Genomic DNA, 17,354 nt, shown 5'->3' with positions numbered 1-17,354 from the left:
AAGCTTTGACACAGTAGAGAAGAAAACAGAAACTCCTTGTATCAGGAGTTGGTGAACTGATGCAGCCTCTAACTGGTCATCAGCGGGGCTAAAAGAGAGACAGGATTACCTTTAGCTCCAGTGAGTAAACCATAACTGTCAGGGAGAAGCTTTAAAGGGAAGATATAGGCTTACAAGGCCATCAAGCAGGGAATTTCCAGATCATGCAACTTGTACAGCCTTGTCTATCCTTGGTGAGAAGCTCTCTCATTTGAAATGTGCATACATGTTTTATCTATGAAAGGTTCCCAGCCTTCAAGACATGAAGTACAGCATGACGAAGATGGAGTAAGGAATGCAGCTGTAAAAGCTGCAATTGCAGGTCTGTGAACAGGGGGCAGAGTCTTCAGCTCCACCACTTACAAGCTATTAGATTGTCTCAGCGAGATGTTTATTCTAGGAGCAATGTTTCCATGTCATTAATCTGGACAGCAAGGAAAATGAAAGGGCATACTTCTGCAAGTATTGGACAGATCCTGCTAATATTGTAGGAAAGAACTCATCTCCCTGTCAGAAGATTACCCATATTCTGAGGAGATGTCTGCAACATATGTCTCGTATCCATGTCTGCAAGTCTCATGTGATGAGAAGCATCACACTGGTATGACAATGCCATGCAGCCCAGAAAGGACAGGCAAGATTTCACAGTAGTGATGTTCTAGTGGACTGAGAACTGTTATCTCTTGATGATCCTTTTGTTAGCCAGCTGTTCAAGTGTGCAAATAAAGAGGACCTATTCCATCTGAGCTGAGTGTCCACTACTTCTAAGACCTCAATGAAAAAACCAGCACTCGACATAGTAAAAAAATTGAATGGAAGATGCCTTTTAATAATAGTTCTCGCTGACAATGAAATGAAAGCATTTCCTGTGGCTGTATGAAAAGAAATATCTTTAAATACATGAGAGATGAAACTATTCCTCTCTATAACAATTGAATGTCAGCAGATATAGTCCCCATCTTGAACTTAAAAAGGAAGAATATTTAAACTTGTAGATAGGCAATCAGTTACCAGCCTCCCTTCCTCTTCTGTATCAAAAAATATATGCTGTTAACTTCTCACTCCTGTGCTACACAGTGACAAGTTCTACAGATGTGAATAACAACAGAGAGCCTCCTTCTCAACAGCTGGTCTGGGGAGACTGAAATCCAATGCTATCAAGGGTAACACAGGAGAAGTTCAGTTGAGGCTCTATCCTGTGAAAGGGTGAGTATTTGGATGGAGTCTTGAGGGTGCTGACATTTATTCTGAATGACATTACCAAGCTGGACAGCTATCTGAAGAAGATTACAGAGAATAAAGAACTTGCCTTGGTGAGAACACTCACAGTCCATCAAAGACAAGAATATAAGCTGTTTCTCACAGTACACACCAAGCGCTAATGGAGAAGCCTGGTGCCAGGGGAATTTTTGTTCCAAACCAGAAGTATCTGCTCCACTGAAAAGGCAGAAAAGATCATTCCATCTGATGATCCTTAAAGATGCCAGAACAGGAAGTGGTGAGTTAGATGAGATTTCCAGTTCTTTCACTATCAAATAGGGTGACTAAGTTAGTTTCAAAACTGGTGCTAAAGAAAGCACAATGATAGCAAGAAAAACGAGGCTGGATTAATTTCATTCAGACCCCATTCAAAGAGGCACTTCGGTATTCAACGAAGATACAGAACACTACAGTAATTTATCTGAGACCTCAGAGATACCCTGCAATTGCAACTGGCTGGCTCAGTGCCAGAACAACGATAATGAAAGATTGGTCAGGCGTCATGGGGCACAGAGGCCTTGCGTGAGTCCAGATAGAATGGTGAAGGGGAGCAGGAACAATGTTTTCTGGACTGTGATCTTAGGTGACCAATCTGTAAGAAGAGGCCTGGGTTTGAAAACTTGGGTTGGTGCCAAATACCAAGTGGCACATGCCAAACAAATAATTAGTGACTCACAATAGCTATATAACACAGGATTTAAAAAGGAACCCTTTTTAGGAGCTCCCTAGGGGAATCCTAGCAGATCTGGAACATTATCAATCTGGAGCCTGAAAGTCTGGAATAAAGTACAATGGCTAGTCACACAACCCTTTTAGAGACAAAGTAAGAATTTTGCAACTATTTCAGTAGACGATAGCAAGCCATCACAAGTTGCACAAAGTGCAGTAATGACACAGCAAGTAACCACTGAGGAGGAAACCACATGACTAATAAAAAGGCCAAAAAACCATTCCTGAGGACAGTACTGAAAAATGTGGAACAACTAAATTGTATGAGAAATTTTCAACACCCTACCACTCTGTCTCAACAAGAAGGGGGAAAAAAAAAAAAAAAGGAAACAGTATTATGAAGATCCTGTTTTATGTCATCTCATTCTGAGCACAAGAGAGGACAGTGAGTGAACAGACCCCGCCCAGGAGACCTGTAAAAGGAAAAAGTTGTCCAGCCCTAAGTAATAGAACAGGTGCAATTTCACAGGTGTATGCACAGGTGGACTGTCACTTAGAGACAATTTAGTGGGCATGTCTTGAGGCTTAAGTACCAGCCTGTTTAAACTCCAAATTACCCTGTCCTTTAGAACAGCTGCTACGTGGATGCTCAGAATCTTAACCTTGAAGCTCAGTGTAGTGTTAATGTGTCTGTGAAAACAGGCCTGAAAGAGTGCAGGATTCAGATATATTCAGAATTACTTTTTAGAGTGTGTATAAATGTGCCTACTCCTTACATGTAGTAAGGTGGCAAGATGAAGAAGGACAGAGAACTACAGGAAACCAATTAGTGCCTGGCCCACTTTAAAGAAAATGTCCTTTCCTACCTTCAGCTGTAGCTGCATTCACATTCACCCATGGTGAACTTTACAGAAGGGCTGGCAGAACAAAGCAGATTTTTCCCTAGGGCTAGTACTAAAATCCTAATAACTAGGAATATATCTGATTTTGAAACAGCCTGTTTATTGATACAAGAACTGCGTCTGTGGTTGATACAATCAGCTTACAAATGGCAAGAGACAATTGTCTGATAAAACTGTGAGAATACAATTTCGAAAACCTTTTAATCAGATCTTGGGTACTAGGTAATAGCTCTACAATAGACCAATAGCCCTACAAACTAATCTGTCTTTCATTCTAATTAATGTTCTAGTAATACACAGTAAAGATAATTATATAATTCCTAATATAGCTATATCTCAGGTCAGCTCACTACTATACTCTGTCCAACTAAGGATCCCCACACAGAAGCTGATGAACTTGTCAGAATCAAGGGGAAGAGACTCCATGTCATAGTACACTCACAAAAGCCTGATGCACTAGAACTAGAGATTTCAGGTTTTGATTAATTTTGTCAGTAACTTGTTCAAAAGCATAGCACAAACAGCACTTCCAGAACAAGCAATGCCTTAAGATAAGTATCCACCTGCTTGACAAGACATATGACAAACTGCTGAACAACAGTTTCTCTGAATTAATGTAAATTGCTTACCTCATCATAATAAGCTCTCAGATCAGCTCTTTTAGATCGTAAGTCCCAGAATACGACAGTCCCATTTTCATAGCCTATCAATAGCTAGAGGAGGGAAACAAACACAATTACAGTTTTGGATTAAAAGGGTATATACAAGTATTGAAGAACTTCATGGTTTTAAGAGATTTTTAAAAATAAATAAGCACTATAAAGGGAAATGCCGAACTGACGTGGAAGATTGTAGTTTGCACTACACATAATACCCTGCTTTCAAATTATCTTTCACCATGAATTACTTCTCATTACTGACAATTTAAGATCTGTTATGGAAGAAAAAATGTGCTTTATACATCTTTTTTTCTTTGCTTGTTTCTTCTGCAAGATTATATGCCTGGACAGTCTCCACAATTGTATATCTGCTGAGAAAATAAGACCGTAGCGTGTTCCTGTCAGCTCTTACCTTCCTTGCCCCTGGTTGGAGGGAAAACTGACACCTAAGAGATCACTTAAATAACTTCAAACCAAAAAGTCACCAGATTAAACTCTCATTCAACTACTTACATTCCTTTAAGTTCTGCTTTCTATTGCTTTAAAACATTCTGAAGAGCTCCCCCTGCAGAGAATAAATTGCTTGCTTTCCTAGGAATTGAAAATAAAGTAACTGGTATGCCAATTTTTACTTCTTCTAGAACTGGTATGTCATATCATCACACACACCTGAGAAATACCAGCAAGGAAGATTTGTGAAAAGATGGAAGAGAAGAAAAACCATGCCTAGGAGAAAAATAAGAATGAACAGAATCCTTTCTCCTTGTCGCTATTGAAAAGAACCGAATTATTGATCTGGCACAGTATTGAGTACTTTTCATTTGAACACAATTAATTTCAGATCTCATGGAAGATGTGAAGTCTAGCCTACTTAGGTGTCCTGGAAATGGCTTCCCATGGGGCATGTCTTCCTAAGAATCTATCCTGGACATGAAGACTGGGAACAACCAAACTGGCAGACTCACTCTTTTCTGCTATAGAATATTTTATACAACTGGTAGCGATAACTGCAGTTGTTCTTTGTCCATAAACACATGGATCACAGAATGCAGGCAAGAATTTACAGTTTCTATATTAAGAAATTGAACAGAATGGTAAGACTATCTCTTAGTCTGTGAAACCTTACCAGCATCTTTGCTATCACTCACTTGAGCTTGCATAAGTCATAAAAATGAAACTTGGCTGGACTGCTAAACAAAACATCACTTTATTTCCAAGTTAAATATAATTGATACATCAATACTGCTATAAAAGAGTCTGGGAATACTCTCAGTCCTACTAGATATGATTCTTTATATTGCCAGGAGAATATTCATTATGTGGAGATGTATTACCTGAACTGGGAATGATTTATAATTAATATAGTTACTTCCTGAATATGAAAAATACCTCATTACTTAAGAATTCTGCTCCTGAAAAAAATTCAAACTGCCCTGGAGAAATTCCAGAATATTTATCATTTTTGCTCTGGACAGGTCAATATGGGATTCTGTGGCAGAGTAAATGTGAAAAGACATCCTGTTCAGAAAGCATGCAGTTAACTGGATAGCACTTGTGTCAGGATGCCATAGGGTATTCTTGGATAACGGACTGCCATTGAGAGAGTGAACAAAGAAGCATCTTACTGTGACTGCTTTCACTGTTAGTGTACTGATCCTAAATGGAAGACAATTGTATATCCAGGAGTTAGTGATCCACAGAGCAGTTAACCTGAGTAGGTGCAGACCTATGCTGTGCTATGTTGTGCTGCACATAGCACTTGGCTTTCAGGCCTGTGTTGTGCTGCACATATTCCTTGGCCACAAGATAAACTTAGCTGGCTAATTCTAAAGATGCCTGTAGGCATCTCCCACTTGGTAAAGGCAATTACAGCACCTTTATGTCTTTGTCTTTATCTTAATGTAAGGTAGTATGTCTCATGTGAACATCCTATTGCTTGGCAGTAGAAGTGGATAGTTTTTTTTTTAAAAATCTTTTGAGACCTCTAAAGATCAAAATGCTGGCAAAGCTCTTCACAGAGGGGACCAGCACAGTGTGCTGTGCCCTTATTGGAGGTTCATCCAGTGCTACACGGCTTGGGGTTCTCACCATCCTTTTCATATTAATTCCAATAAAAGGTATTTTAATCAATATGTTATGGAGTTTGAGTGCCTTCCTTACTGTCATCATAACAAGCACTTGCACCAGTGCATTACAGCTGGCTAACAAACCAGTTGAGTCCAGTTTGTATCTCCCAGTATTCTTTTCACCTCAGCTTTTTTACCAATATATTCAGGAAACTGAAGGAACAGAAAAGCATTTAGTATGTGACCCTGTTTCTTAATAAGCCTTTCTCCCTGGTGAAGCAGGCTTGTCTTTTGATTTTTATCGCTCTCTTTTGCAAAGATACCACGCTCCAGGTTATTACCAAAAAGTTAAATACCTCCTATCAGAGACAGCATTTCACCTGATCCATTGCTGAAATGGTTAATGCACAACAGCACTACAGAATTGCAAGATACAAAGTGCTGTGATTTCAGGGAAGAAGTTGAAAGATAAACAGATTTGCTGCATAGCCGGGAATCTCTCTCTCTTTGCTCAGATGGTAGCCGTGCTGTTTAACTGCTAATATTGTGGTATGACACTAAAGTCAAAATTCCAACTGGGTGAATGTGATTAGTCTCATTGCCAGTGTATTTATGACGCTCTGAACTCTGACCTGTCTGAACCATAGGAAACTCAAACATTCACACTCCTCTTGGCCATGGTGAGCACTTGAGAGATCTAAGACAAATTCTACGTCTGTAATAGAGATAAAAAATAAAACATCCATAAATGCAGTTGGAGGGGAAACAGATGAAAAATATGTGTAAATATGTGTAAAAAGAGTCCAGGAAGGAAAAAAAACAGATTTCTCTTCAGCTTGTGTTTCCTGGCACCTTGTTTAATTACTTGTGCTTAATTAGGTTAAGAAACATGCAGAAGGCTGGACAGAATTTGAACGAGGGAGGAGTCCTGGCAAGATCTTCCTTGTCTAGTGGAATTGCTCCACTTTTTGACTTAAATCCTTCTTCATGAAATGCTTTTGATGGTGTTTTAGGGAGATTTCTCCTTTACAATCAACTAATTGCATCCTGGTATGTGCCAGCCAGCCCCTTCCTTGTCCCAGTAGCACAAAACAGCTGGGAGAAAAAAAACCAAGCCTGCCAAATGCACACTGTATTTAAGTGTTACTAGACCTCAGAACACAGACTCAGAGATAGGAAGTTTAGGCCACCAGCTAATAGTTAATAACATGAAACCTTTTCCTATTAAGCTTTCTCCATTTGCTGGGAAACTGCAAATCATTGCAGTTAATGTCTCCTCCTGTGTCAGCAAGAAAAGTCATGTTTGCTACAGATCTGCCACTTACAAAAGTCTGTGCACTTCAGTCTGTTCCTAATGTACACTTATTCATTGATTTGGCAGACACAGTTATATTTCATGAACTTAATCACTAGGTCCTCAAATTGTTCTTCAGTGACACATTAAATGCCCAAATTCTCTTTGTTGTCTGTCTGCCAGCCGCAGCTTGCTACATTAATAAAAGAGACTGTCTCCAAAGTCTGCCTTGATAGTTTGCCTGGAGGGCACTCTGGGAAAATCTTGAATGGCAGAAGTCTTCTGGAATTACATTCACTCTTTTGGCACATTAAAACTCGTCATCGGTTGCTGATATAAACTGGAACTTTTAGGAATTTAAAGAATTTTTAAAGATGAATATACAGTCAGCACACAAATCCCCCTGGCTTTCAAAAAAGAGATCTTATGATTGTCCTAGATTTGGAAAGGTTTGTCTGTGTTTTAGGACTCTCAACCACTCAGTGCCCATAGGAGAATGCTACTTATTTACTTCAGCAAAACATGCCCAGATCTGTGAACAAATACCACTGGACCCTTGCAGAGTACAATACCCTTGTACTTGTAGAGTACAAGAATATCTGTATTTTGAGCAACGATTATGACTGATTTGTAGCCACTGTTTAATTCCTGAAGCATATGTAAAGAACACTTTTATCTGCTGCTCCCCATGAAGTGATGTGGGCAGTCCGATTTCTCCCCCCAACACCTCTTGTTGGTCTTTGATCAACTTGAAGCTGAGGAGCTAAGCAGAGTATGTAGTACTACCTTGAAACAGCTCTATTACCTAAGAACAACTCTGCTATATTACACAAAAGGTCTACCTATCACAGTATCTTGTACTTAAATGGCCAAGAGCAAATACCAAAGAACAATATGGGAGGAGGGCAAGTATTTACCATACTCTCACATATTCTCTCAGCGCAAGTTATTTTCTCATTCAAAGATAGCCAACTCTTCAACTAGACGTGACTTGGTTTAACCTCATCTTTAATAACCTTTCAGGAAAATTCAGCAAACTTCTTCAGTAACCTTCAAATCGGTTTTTCTTGTGTTAACTTTTCTAGTCTCCCTTGTGACCAATATACATTTTCAGCACCATCTTTTGGAAAGAGTTTTATCGCTTCTTCCCATTGCACGTTTGAAGAAGTACTTAATTGGCTTGTTTGGAATCTGACATTTGTCAGCTTTGTTTGATAGTTTTTGTATTGAAAGAGACTATGAACTGTTTCTACCCTCTTCATAACAATTGTGATTTTCAAACTCAGAATCACAATCAGCTCTTTTCCACAATGAATTGTCCTGTTGCACTTAGTTGTGTCTCACATAGAAAACCTTGCCCCTTCTCTAAATTTCTTTTAGCACAATTATGTTCTTTTTGACATAGAAGGACAAATATTATGCTCAGTATTCAGCAGGCAATCAATCATGCATTTATGCAATAGCCCTGTTTTGTTCTCTCTTCTTCTCCAGACAATGCCTAATTTTGATTTTCTTTATTGGTCACTACTGAGCATTGAGCTGACATTTCATTGAACTATCAATCACCACTCGAAGCTCTTGATACCAAACAGTAACAATCAGCTCAGACCCACTGTTTTGTATGCAAAGTCAGAAACATTTTCCCCCACACATATCACTTCCCATCATCTACACTGAATACTGACAAAAGACAGTATTTAACCTGTCATTTTACAGCTGAGTTTCTCAGCCTCCTGAAGTCCAACAAACCCGATCACATCACTGCTTACTTTCTTTTCTAGGTTGTTGATGACAATGCTGAACAGCAGAAGTCCCAGAAGTTGGTTGTTTTTCATTTTTTCCCCATTCTGAAGAAAGATTGTTTTATCCTTAATTCTTTCAACCAAAGTTTAATGAGACTTAATTGAAAAATATAATTTTTTTCTCTACTGTTGTTTTTTTTGATCTAGAGCTACATCTTTTGATTTAGTGCTTGGATCTTCTCTTACATCTGTGCATACCTTTTACTGATATCTTTCTGTGAATATCAAACACTATCAATTCCACATGCTGCAAATCTGCAAATATTTTGTTAGCACCAATTTGTTCTTTACATGACGATCAATCTATCAATGACAAACAGCTGCACTGGGATGGTTTCTGTATAGCTTACATTTTCTACTCTTTCTCCCCATGAATTTCCAATGTTTGTTTTTCATAGGGATCCGTCTGATTTTGTTGTTGCTGTTGTTGTTAGTATGCTAGTACTTCATCAGTGGCCAGATGTCTCCAATGTGCCCTCTGAGCAACAAGCAATAGTATTTCCTAGCAAGTTCTCCTCTAACTCCCTTTCCTGGGACCTTTTTATCTTCTCTCTTTCTGCTGAAGTCAAAATATTTTAGGTTTCTCTTTGGACATGGTGCGTGACATTCCTGTAAGAGATGTTCACTCACAAGACCACTTTTTCTTTTAGTATCATATCCTTTTTCCCTACACCGTGTGATTTATTAGGTCATCAGCAACTTCTGTTGTGGCCAGTGAACAGGAGTTATGCCTCATCAATAAACCTTTATTTTTATTAGGTATTTTGCCATAGATAGTCAAATAGCATTTCTTGATGGCTTCTGGTTTGAGGCTAAAACACTACGCTTCATAGCATTTAATTACTCTATCTGCTGTATTCTAAATTACTCGATCTACTGTTACCTTCTTCCAAAAAGGCTTAGAGATCCAATCTAACTTGTTGGAGGGCTAGCTGGCAAGTGCATCATTTTCACATAGTTCACCTTGCAATATCGTAAATCCAAGGACAGATAATGCAAATGAAATGCAGATGTAGTCATCAGTGTTTTTCTAGGTACCCATATTCATTTCAGCATAATGTCCCCCGTAACAGTATCAGAAATTCAAACTGCTGCTAGTTTCCAATAACCATCAGCTGTTACGTGAGGCACACTGTCAAACAGATACACCATTTGTAAGACGCAGTCCTTTATAAATACACACTAAAATGCAATTAGTAGAAGTGATAAAAAATTATGAGATAGTTAAATGCCCCTTCCACACAGGCAAAATGCTCAAAAATTCAGTAGCAACACATAAATAAAAAAGCTCTAATAAAACTGGTTTTGTGGCAACCAAATTTCGTTTTGGAAAAGCTACCATACAAATAAAACCAACTCCGATTTTGCTTTCTGACAGTATCAATCACAACCCTTACACTCTATGTTTTGCTCCCACTTGTTGACAGGTCTTTACTATTCTCAACTCTGTTCACAAACAGCAGCAAGTTCTAAATGTGGATTACTATCATTATTATTCTTGTATAAGAAAAGATTTATCTTATGAAAACCTACTATAATACCTTCATAATAGTATGTTTATCCAAGTACTGAAGTCATGATACAGTTTTTAGTCAATTCTTACTTAAGCAAAGTCAAGTTTATTTAATCAGGAACAATTTTGATTGGCTATAGGTTTCAAAGTACAGTATGTTGTCTGCATCACAGATTTTTACTCATTAAAATTGTACCAAGAGAATTTTTTCTTAAAAACTGTAAAAGTGACACTGCAAATATAGAAAGCAAGCATATGATAAAATTAGTGTATAAGCAAAAAGAAAGCGCTATCAAGGCAGATAAAGGGTATGAAACGCTGTAATGTTTTATACCATTAGTTGTACTCACTTTTCCCTCATCTCTTGGGCTGTCACTTAAATGTACAACTGGCCCAGGGTGAGTCTTTGTGGATCTGCAAGACAAAAATCAAATCAAAGCTATGAATGTTTTTTGTATGAAGAGCTAGATGCTTACCTTAATTTCTAGGTGTGTTAACGTGTACCTCCAATGGTTTAAAAGTCATTCTAAAAAGCCCAACAGGGGAAGATAACTGTCTGAAAGTTATCCATATCTCTTCATGTTCTCCTCTATTTCCTTTTTGCTGTTATAGGCAAAGATTCTCCTTTGTTGATGAATCCTTTCTTCTATTTTTAAAAAAACCTCACTATTCCTCTTATTACATTAATTTTTTTCCCCTCTGATTTCTAAGGCTTTTTTGCCTTTTCTATTCTCAACTCCCCCTCCTTCTGCCCTCCCTCCTCAATTGCTTGATTTCAAGGCTAATCTGCCAAGGATTTGCAAAGTCTTCACTGGATTCATTTCAATACTGGTAACAAGACTCATCCAGTTCCCATCTCATTAATGACAGGGCTTCAGTGGCCTCACCTACACTACTCTATCAGGTAGCTTCTTAGCATTACTGCAGTGGGGTTTCAGAAATGGAGCATCTTGCCATTGTCTGTTCTGTAAAGCCTTATGACATCTTCAGACCAACTAATACAGTTGCACCCATAACGCATGTACAGTGAGGCTCCTCAGCCGTAAGACCCATCCCATGAGTCTTTGTAAGCCTCTATAAAGATTACTTACTGTTCTTGCTGCCCCCTCTCTTTTTGTAACATGTACCAACAAAGTAGTATGCAACTTAGTACAGGGACTGCTGCTTAAGTCATTGATATCCAGCACCTGACAGCAAATGCAAATCATAGGAAACTGAATAGACAGATGAAGATTTTTCAACTGTCATCTTTTCTGACCAGATCTTTAGGCCCTGGCAGTCATACAGAGCAAGAAGACAAGCAGAGCAAGAAAACAAGCATCAGCCCACAAAGCTTCAGGCTATTTGAATGCCCGCACAGAACAGGACCTTTCTTTCATCTAGGTTCTGGGTCAGAGCACATGTCCCTTGGAGTTCAGCTTAGGATCTAGACTTACATGGCTGGTCTTGGTTTACCAAAGGTCACCAGAAAAAAAAATATGGCAGAGGCGGGAAGGGCCCATAAAGCTAAGAATTTATCTGGAAGCCGGACCTAACACTACTTAGGCTCCAAGTTTTAAAACAATCTGCAAGAGAATTAAACAAACCAAAACAAGGTTCCAGCCAAACCGCTCAAAGGATTTTCCTAACCTACCAGTGTTCCTCTTCCTTTAGCGCAAATACTGCACTACAGCAAAACTGGCCTCTGTTCTACCAAGTCAGACTCCAAATCAAGTCTGAATGGTATGCAAAAATTCCCAGGCAACGCAAACGTTAAAATACTGTGGAGTATTCTACATCCTCATAGACAACTCTTTCCCAAAACAGTACGCTCCAACACTGTTGAAAGCATGCACACCTTCCTCTGGCCTCTATTTTTTGCCAGTAGAATGTCTTAAGTATTTCAGCTATTTGGTCATGCACCAAAGCTGGGCCAAAGCAGAGTGGCAAAGACCTTGTCTGGTATTTACCTCCGAGCTAAAGACAATGAAAAATTACTCCAGACATCCTTAGACCTTCCAAACTAAATTTATTCCAGGCCAGAGAGAAAACTTCAAGTCACCTGAAGGCCAGACAACCTTCCAAGACTATACCCCATGCCTTCACATATATTTTAACATTACTGCTAGTTGCATACACAAAGCTAGTAGCAATGTGGCAAGCCCCTTCTTCGGTGAACCTTCTCCATGAGATGATCCCATGCCAGCATCTTCAGCTTTGGCAGATCATGTTTCTGCAGATACCTGCAGCATGTTACTTTGCTACATGAGGTCTTGGTGAAGAAGGCTTCTGCAAGAGCATTTTACAACATATCCCAGCACAGAAGTGAGATCAGCAGGAAAGCAGTGGACAGCCAGTCTATACAGTAATATTCTACACAGACTGTCTTTAATGGTGCCAGCAGCAAGAACCCATTTGGCTTGAGACATGGCACGCAACAATTTTTGCAGAGATGCAGTTAGCGGGAAATCTGGCTGTCATTCCTATCCAAGCCAAATCCCCAGAGGGGACCCCTCTGGCTGAGCTTCTGTTTCTGAGTAACCTGTACTGGAATAAAAAAAATCATTTCTACCAGACCAGACCTTGGAGCAGGCAGGGTAGGTAGGTAGTGATGGGGAACTGAGGGGTGAGCTGAGGATATTTGCAGGCAGTGCTTAGACCCACACACATCTTGTACATCTGTCCTCAGCAAGTGAATATGACATCTTGGGACATTCTAGGCTGCTTTGAACTTTGTTTCTGATGTAAGTTCACCTATCTGAACTGGTCAGAGTACGCTGATGGAAAGAACTAGATCTGTTTGGGGTACATGCTGCCCTATGCCATGATGGGCAAAGGAGGAAGAATAAGAATAAGAGGAAAAACCATGAAGAGAAGAGGCAGCATAAGAAATTTTAGTTTTTAGCCAGGTAAGAACAACTCACAGATGACAGAAGAGGGAGCAGAGCCAAGCAAACATCAGGCATGACTAAGCTGGCAACATACAAAATGGTGGAAGGAACACATGCAGGCTGACAAGGCATACTGGTTTGGGCAGTTGTCCCAGCCCATTGAACCAACCAGTATGCAGGCTGGGTTGCTTAGCCGTACCAGTATTGGTACTTGACCAGGAATATTGGCAAAATTGGGGAAAATGGAGGGAGAAGGGGAAAGAGCATACTGTCTTCCTAAGCTAAAGGTTAATCCCATCTAGGCTGCGATTTGTACCTACCAATTTTAAAAGTCAAGAACAATTTAGATAAATCTGTGCAACCACAATTTTCTTTTTAAGATACATACATCATTGCTTACCAAAGAATGTATCCACTTATCTTTGGGTAGAAGCAAACTCTTACATGAACTGTAGTCACTCTAGCTTACATCTAACTTTAGTCTATAATTTTACTTTCATTGTCACACAAACTAGTTGTTCCTCTGTAAATGATATAAAACTGTCTTTTACTACCAGTCTTATTTTTATCTTTTATTCTTGCAGGGGCATAGCCTCAGATTTCCATGCTAAGACCTCAGCTAAAAGGGGTAACCTTCACTAATACAATACATTTTTCTACCTCCTCCATCTCCCTCTTGAATCTATTGTAAATGACAGTTGGAGAATCCTGGGATTTATTACACTGTAACAAAATTTATTTTTGCTTTTCAGGATATTAGGCTTTTTTGTTTCTCTCAGGAGTATTATCCTTTTATTATTAGGTTCCTAGCTATGTCTTTAGTTTTATTAAGAACTTCATATACGTTACCAGCAAGGTTGACACCAAACACAGCAGTCTTTGCACTAAATGTATGAGATTTTATTTTTCCTCATTCTCTTTCCTCTATATTTGATGTAAGTATTATCTTAATATTATCTTACTCCTCAGTATTTTAATAGTTTAGTTGTTTTGTATTATAACTGACTTGGTCAGGCTTCTTCCACTTTCTTCCAATTTTATTATTTTAGTCTGTCAGGTATGTCACTTTATCAAAAGACTCAATGAACCATTGTTTTGCTTTCACATGTACAACACTAGCCTTTGGTTCCATTCTTGTCAGCTCTTTTGTGTCAAATATTGGATGCAGGTGTCAAGGTGTTGGCAGTGGGGGGGTCTCTGTGAGGAGCAGCCAGGGCTGCCCTGTTCTGGACACAGCTGGCTCCCATCAGCTCCAACAGACCCATCGCAGGGCAGAGCTGAGCCCCACAGCCAGGATGGTGGCACCTGAGGGAAAACAAATTAAGAAAGGACAAAAAAAACCTGCTGTACAAGCAGTGAGGAAAAAAGTGTGAGAAACAGCCCTATGAGCAGCAATGTCAGCAAAGGAGGATGGGAGGAGGTGCTCCAAGCACCGGAGCAGACATTCCCCTGCTGCCTGTGGAGAGGACCATGCCAGAGCAGATATTTCCCCTGAAGCCTGTGGAAGACTCCACACTGGAGCAGGTGGATATTTCCTGAAGGAACTGCAGCCTGTGGAGAGCCCACGCTGGAGCAGGTTTATCCTGAAGGACCGTAGCCTGTGGAAGGACCCATGCTGGAGCAGGGGAAGAGTGTGAGGAGGAAGGAGCAGCAGAGAGGAGCTGGAATGGACCGAGCACAACCTGCATTCCCCATTCCCCTGCACTGCTCAGGGGGGAGGAGAGGGAGGAGGTAGAGGAGCTGGGAATGAAGGAGTGAAGTTGAGCCTAGGAAAAACAGGGGCTGGGGGGAAGGTGTTTTAGTTTTTGTCTTCGTCACCATTCTACTCTATTTTACCTGGCAACAAATTAAATTTTCTCCAAGTTAAGTCTGTTTAGCCCATTAACAATAATTGGTAAGTGATCTCCCCTGTCTTTATCTTAACCCATGAACTTTTCCATCTTATTTTCTTTCCCTGTCCTGTTGAGGAAGGGGAGTGAGAGAGCAGCTGGCTGGGGGTCTCACAACCAGCCAGGGTCCCCTCACCACAAATACCTTGATCACTGAACAGCTGCCAGCTTTGATTACACATAGGTAAGAGAAAACAGAGAGTCTATTAAGTTTGGCGGTCATAACACTAACTGTCAGGAAATGAGAAAGGATTTTTTTCAAATAGTTGTATATCCTAAAACTCATTTCAGACATGCCATCGCAGATAAGATCACCCACAGAATTTCTGGGGTGATGACAACGGATGTTCCCGAATCTTTTTGGAATTGTAGAGCCTACTCCCTGGCAGTCCTCCTGGACTGCCTTTCTGGGGCTCCAAGAAACATTATTTTTTTATACATATCAAATAAAGTATTTGCATCAAAACTGATTCTTCTTTGGACTAAACAAGGAATATTCACAAGGTGCAGCACAAAGCTTTTGGTTTGGGATGGGACATGCAAAGTCCCATCTTAGGGGAGGATATACTGATACAAAATAACACCAATTCAGAGGGCACAGGGAAGAAAACTGTGCGTGAAAAAGGCTTGTAACTTTCTCCATTCTACATGGTCTTTCGCTTGTTGCTCTGAACCTGCCCTATGGCTGGATACAGAAGTAGAGACATGATAAATCTTCTCTGGCAATACATCTTGCTTGCTTCTCCTGAAGTGATGTTATCTCTTTCCTAGTGTAGGGCTGTGGATAGGAACCCAAAGCTAGTCCTTTGCGCCACACTAAGACAAGCAATAGTCTGGCAAAGGCAGATCAGTGCCTTACTTCTTGCATCTTCTTGTCTCCTCAAGGAAATTATGTCTAAATAGAAATAACAGCAACGTTTTTTGGAGCCCTAGAGAAGTGTTGCTTGTAAAAGGAGAGCTAGGCATTAGGCTCTACAGTCAATTTCTCCTAAGGGTAGACATCGTGACTGCACTACAAGTAGGATTAAATAGAGCAATTAGTGTTTCATGAGTTCTGTAAACTAATATTATTGATATAATATAGTTAGCTATCAGAGCTACAGATACAGTAATTACTACTTTCATACAGTAAATTATACTGCATGTGGAAATGTCTACACACAAAAACATTTTGCCTCACGTAGCTTGAGTATACATAAAATGTTTTGTTTCCCCTCATTGCTATTACAGTAGAGCTGTCAAGGAGACTGGAGAGTTGTATGCTGTCATTGTGGAACAGTCAATAAAGAAAGAAAAACACTGTTGAATTACATTAAAATCAAAAGCAGAGATCCAACAGCTCCTGGAAAGGATGAAGAGGTTCTAGGAAACCAACCATACTTGAAGCTATTGTCAATAAAACACACTACTGTTGATGCCAGATACTCGTGTATAAGCATTCCTTCAAGCTGGCTTTAGGAGACTGTGTAAAAACTAACTAGATGCTACCCTTGAGAGAGGGGAAAATAAGGAAGACTCAGTAGGCAAAAATAAGACATAAGTAAATAGTTGAGCAGAGAATTCTTCATTCCCAAATACTAGCTGGGGTACAGCCGAGAATGACTGAGAAAATAAAAGCTCTGAAAAGACATGAAAAGGATAAAACACAAAGCCAAGTCCATACGCAGCAGAAAGAAAAAACCATGAAGGTCAAGTCCAAAAAATATGAGCAATGATTTGTGGTAAAAAATTCCTACAGCAAAAGCTACCTTCAACTGAGCAAGAAGAACGCATGAGCTAATGATACAAGACTGCAACATTTCATAGCCTTTGTTGACCTGTAAGCCCACAAAAACAGACTGCAGAAGAATTGAAAATTGGAACAAAAGGTTCCCATGACAGCTGTAAAGAGCTAGAAGTTTGTTAAGAAACTAGTGATACTTTGAGCTGGTTTGCACTTAATCAGAAGTTATTCCTGACAGCAGCAGGTATTAATTTATTTGGTGCATGTTCATTTTGAGAGATGAGAGCGCTGATATGCCCCAAGACTTGACTCTTACTCAGAACAACAGGACTGAAATGAAGAAGCCATTCACTGTTAAACAGGAGTCTTCAAAAAAACGTGTAAGGATGGAAGCATTTATTTAACTTATTCTAAAATTCGAAAGCTCAGAAAGAAGTCTTCTGTAATGTTATAATTTGGACCCAGGAAAATGTGAAAAAACACATAGATGATGTATTCCTCCATCATTCTGGGAAGTTTTATGCACTCTAAGAAACGGAGTGACTTACTGTTGTAAGAACTTCAAATACCAAGACAATCTCTAAAGCAGGTAAAAGTAATGTATGACAAAACAGAATAAAATAAAGAGAAAACAAATTTCCTTTTGAAAAAAATACCCTGCACAATTA

The 17,354-nt window shown here is 39.6% G+C and overlaps 1 protein-coding gene across 11 annotated transcripts in view; it reads right to left on the bottom strand.

The window, feature by feature from the left end:
• Positions 1-17,354, bottom strand: part of STXBP5L (syntaxin binding protein 5L) — a 200,176-nt gene that overhangs the window by 77,484 nt on the left and 105,338 nt on the right. For all 11 annotated transcript variants that reach the window (XM_052794245.1, XM_052794244.1, XM_052794246.1 and 8 more), the window contains 2 exons: positions 10,555-10,618; positions 3,500-3,583 (listed from right to left, as the gene is read on the bottom strand). In XM_052794245.1, the coding sequence (XP_052650205.1) occupies positions 3,500-3,583; positions 10,555-10,618 (148 nt within the window). The remainder of the gene's footprint in view (positions 1-3,499; positions 3,584-10,554; positions 10,619-17,354) is intronic.

Source organism: Harpia harpyja, chromosome 8 (genome assembly GCF_026419915.1).
Source record: "Harpia harpyja isolate bHarHar1 chromosome 8, bHarHar1 primary haplotype, whole genome shotgun sequence".
Lineage (NCBI taxonomy): Eukaryota > Metazoa > Chordata > Aves > Accipitriformes > Accipitridae > Harpia > Harpia harpyja.
The sequence above is the reverse complement of the archived record's forward strand: the minus strand, read 5'-3'. Positions and strand labels throughout refer to the sequence as shown.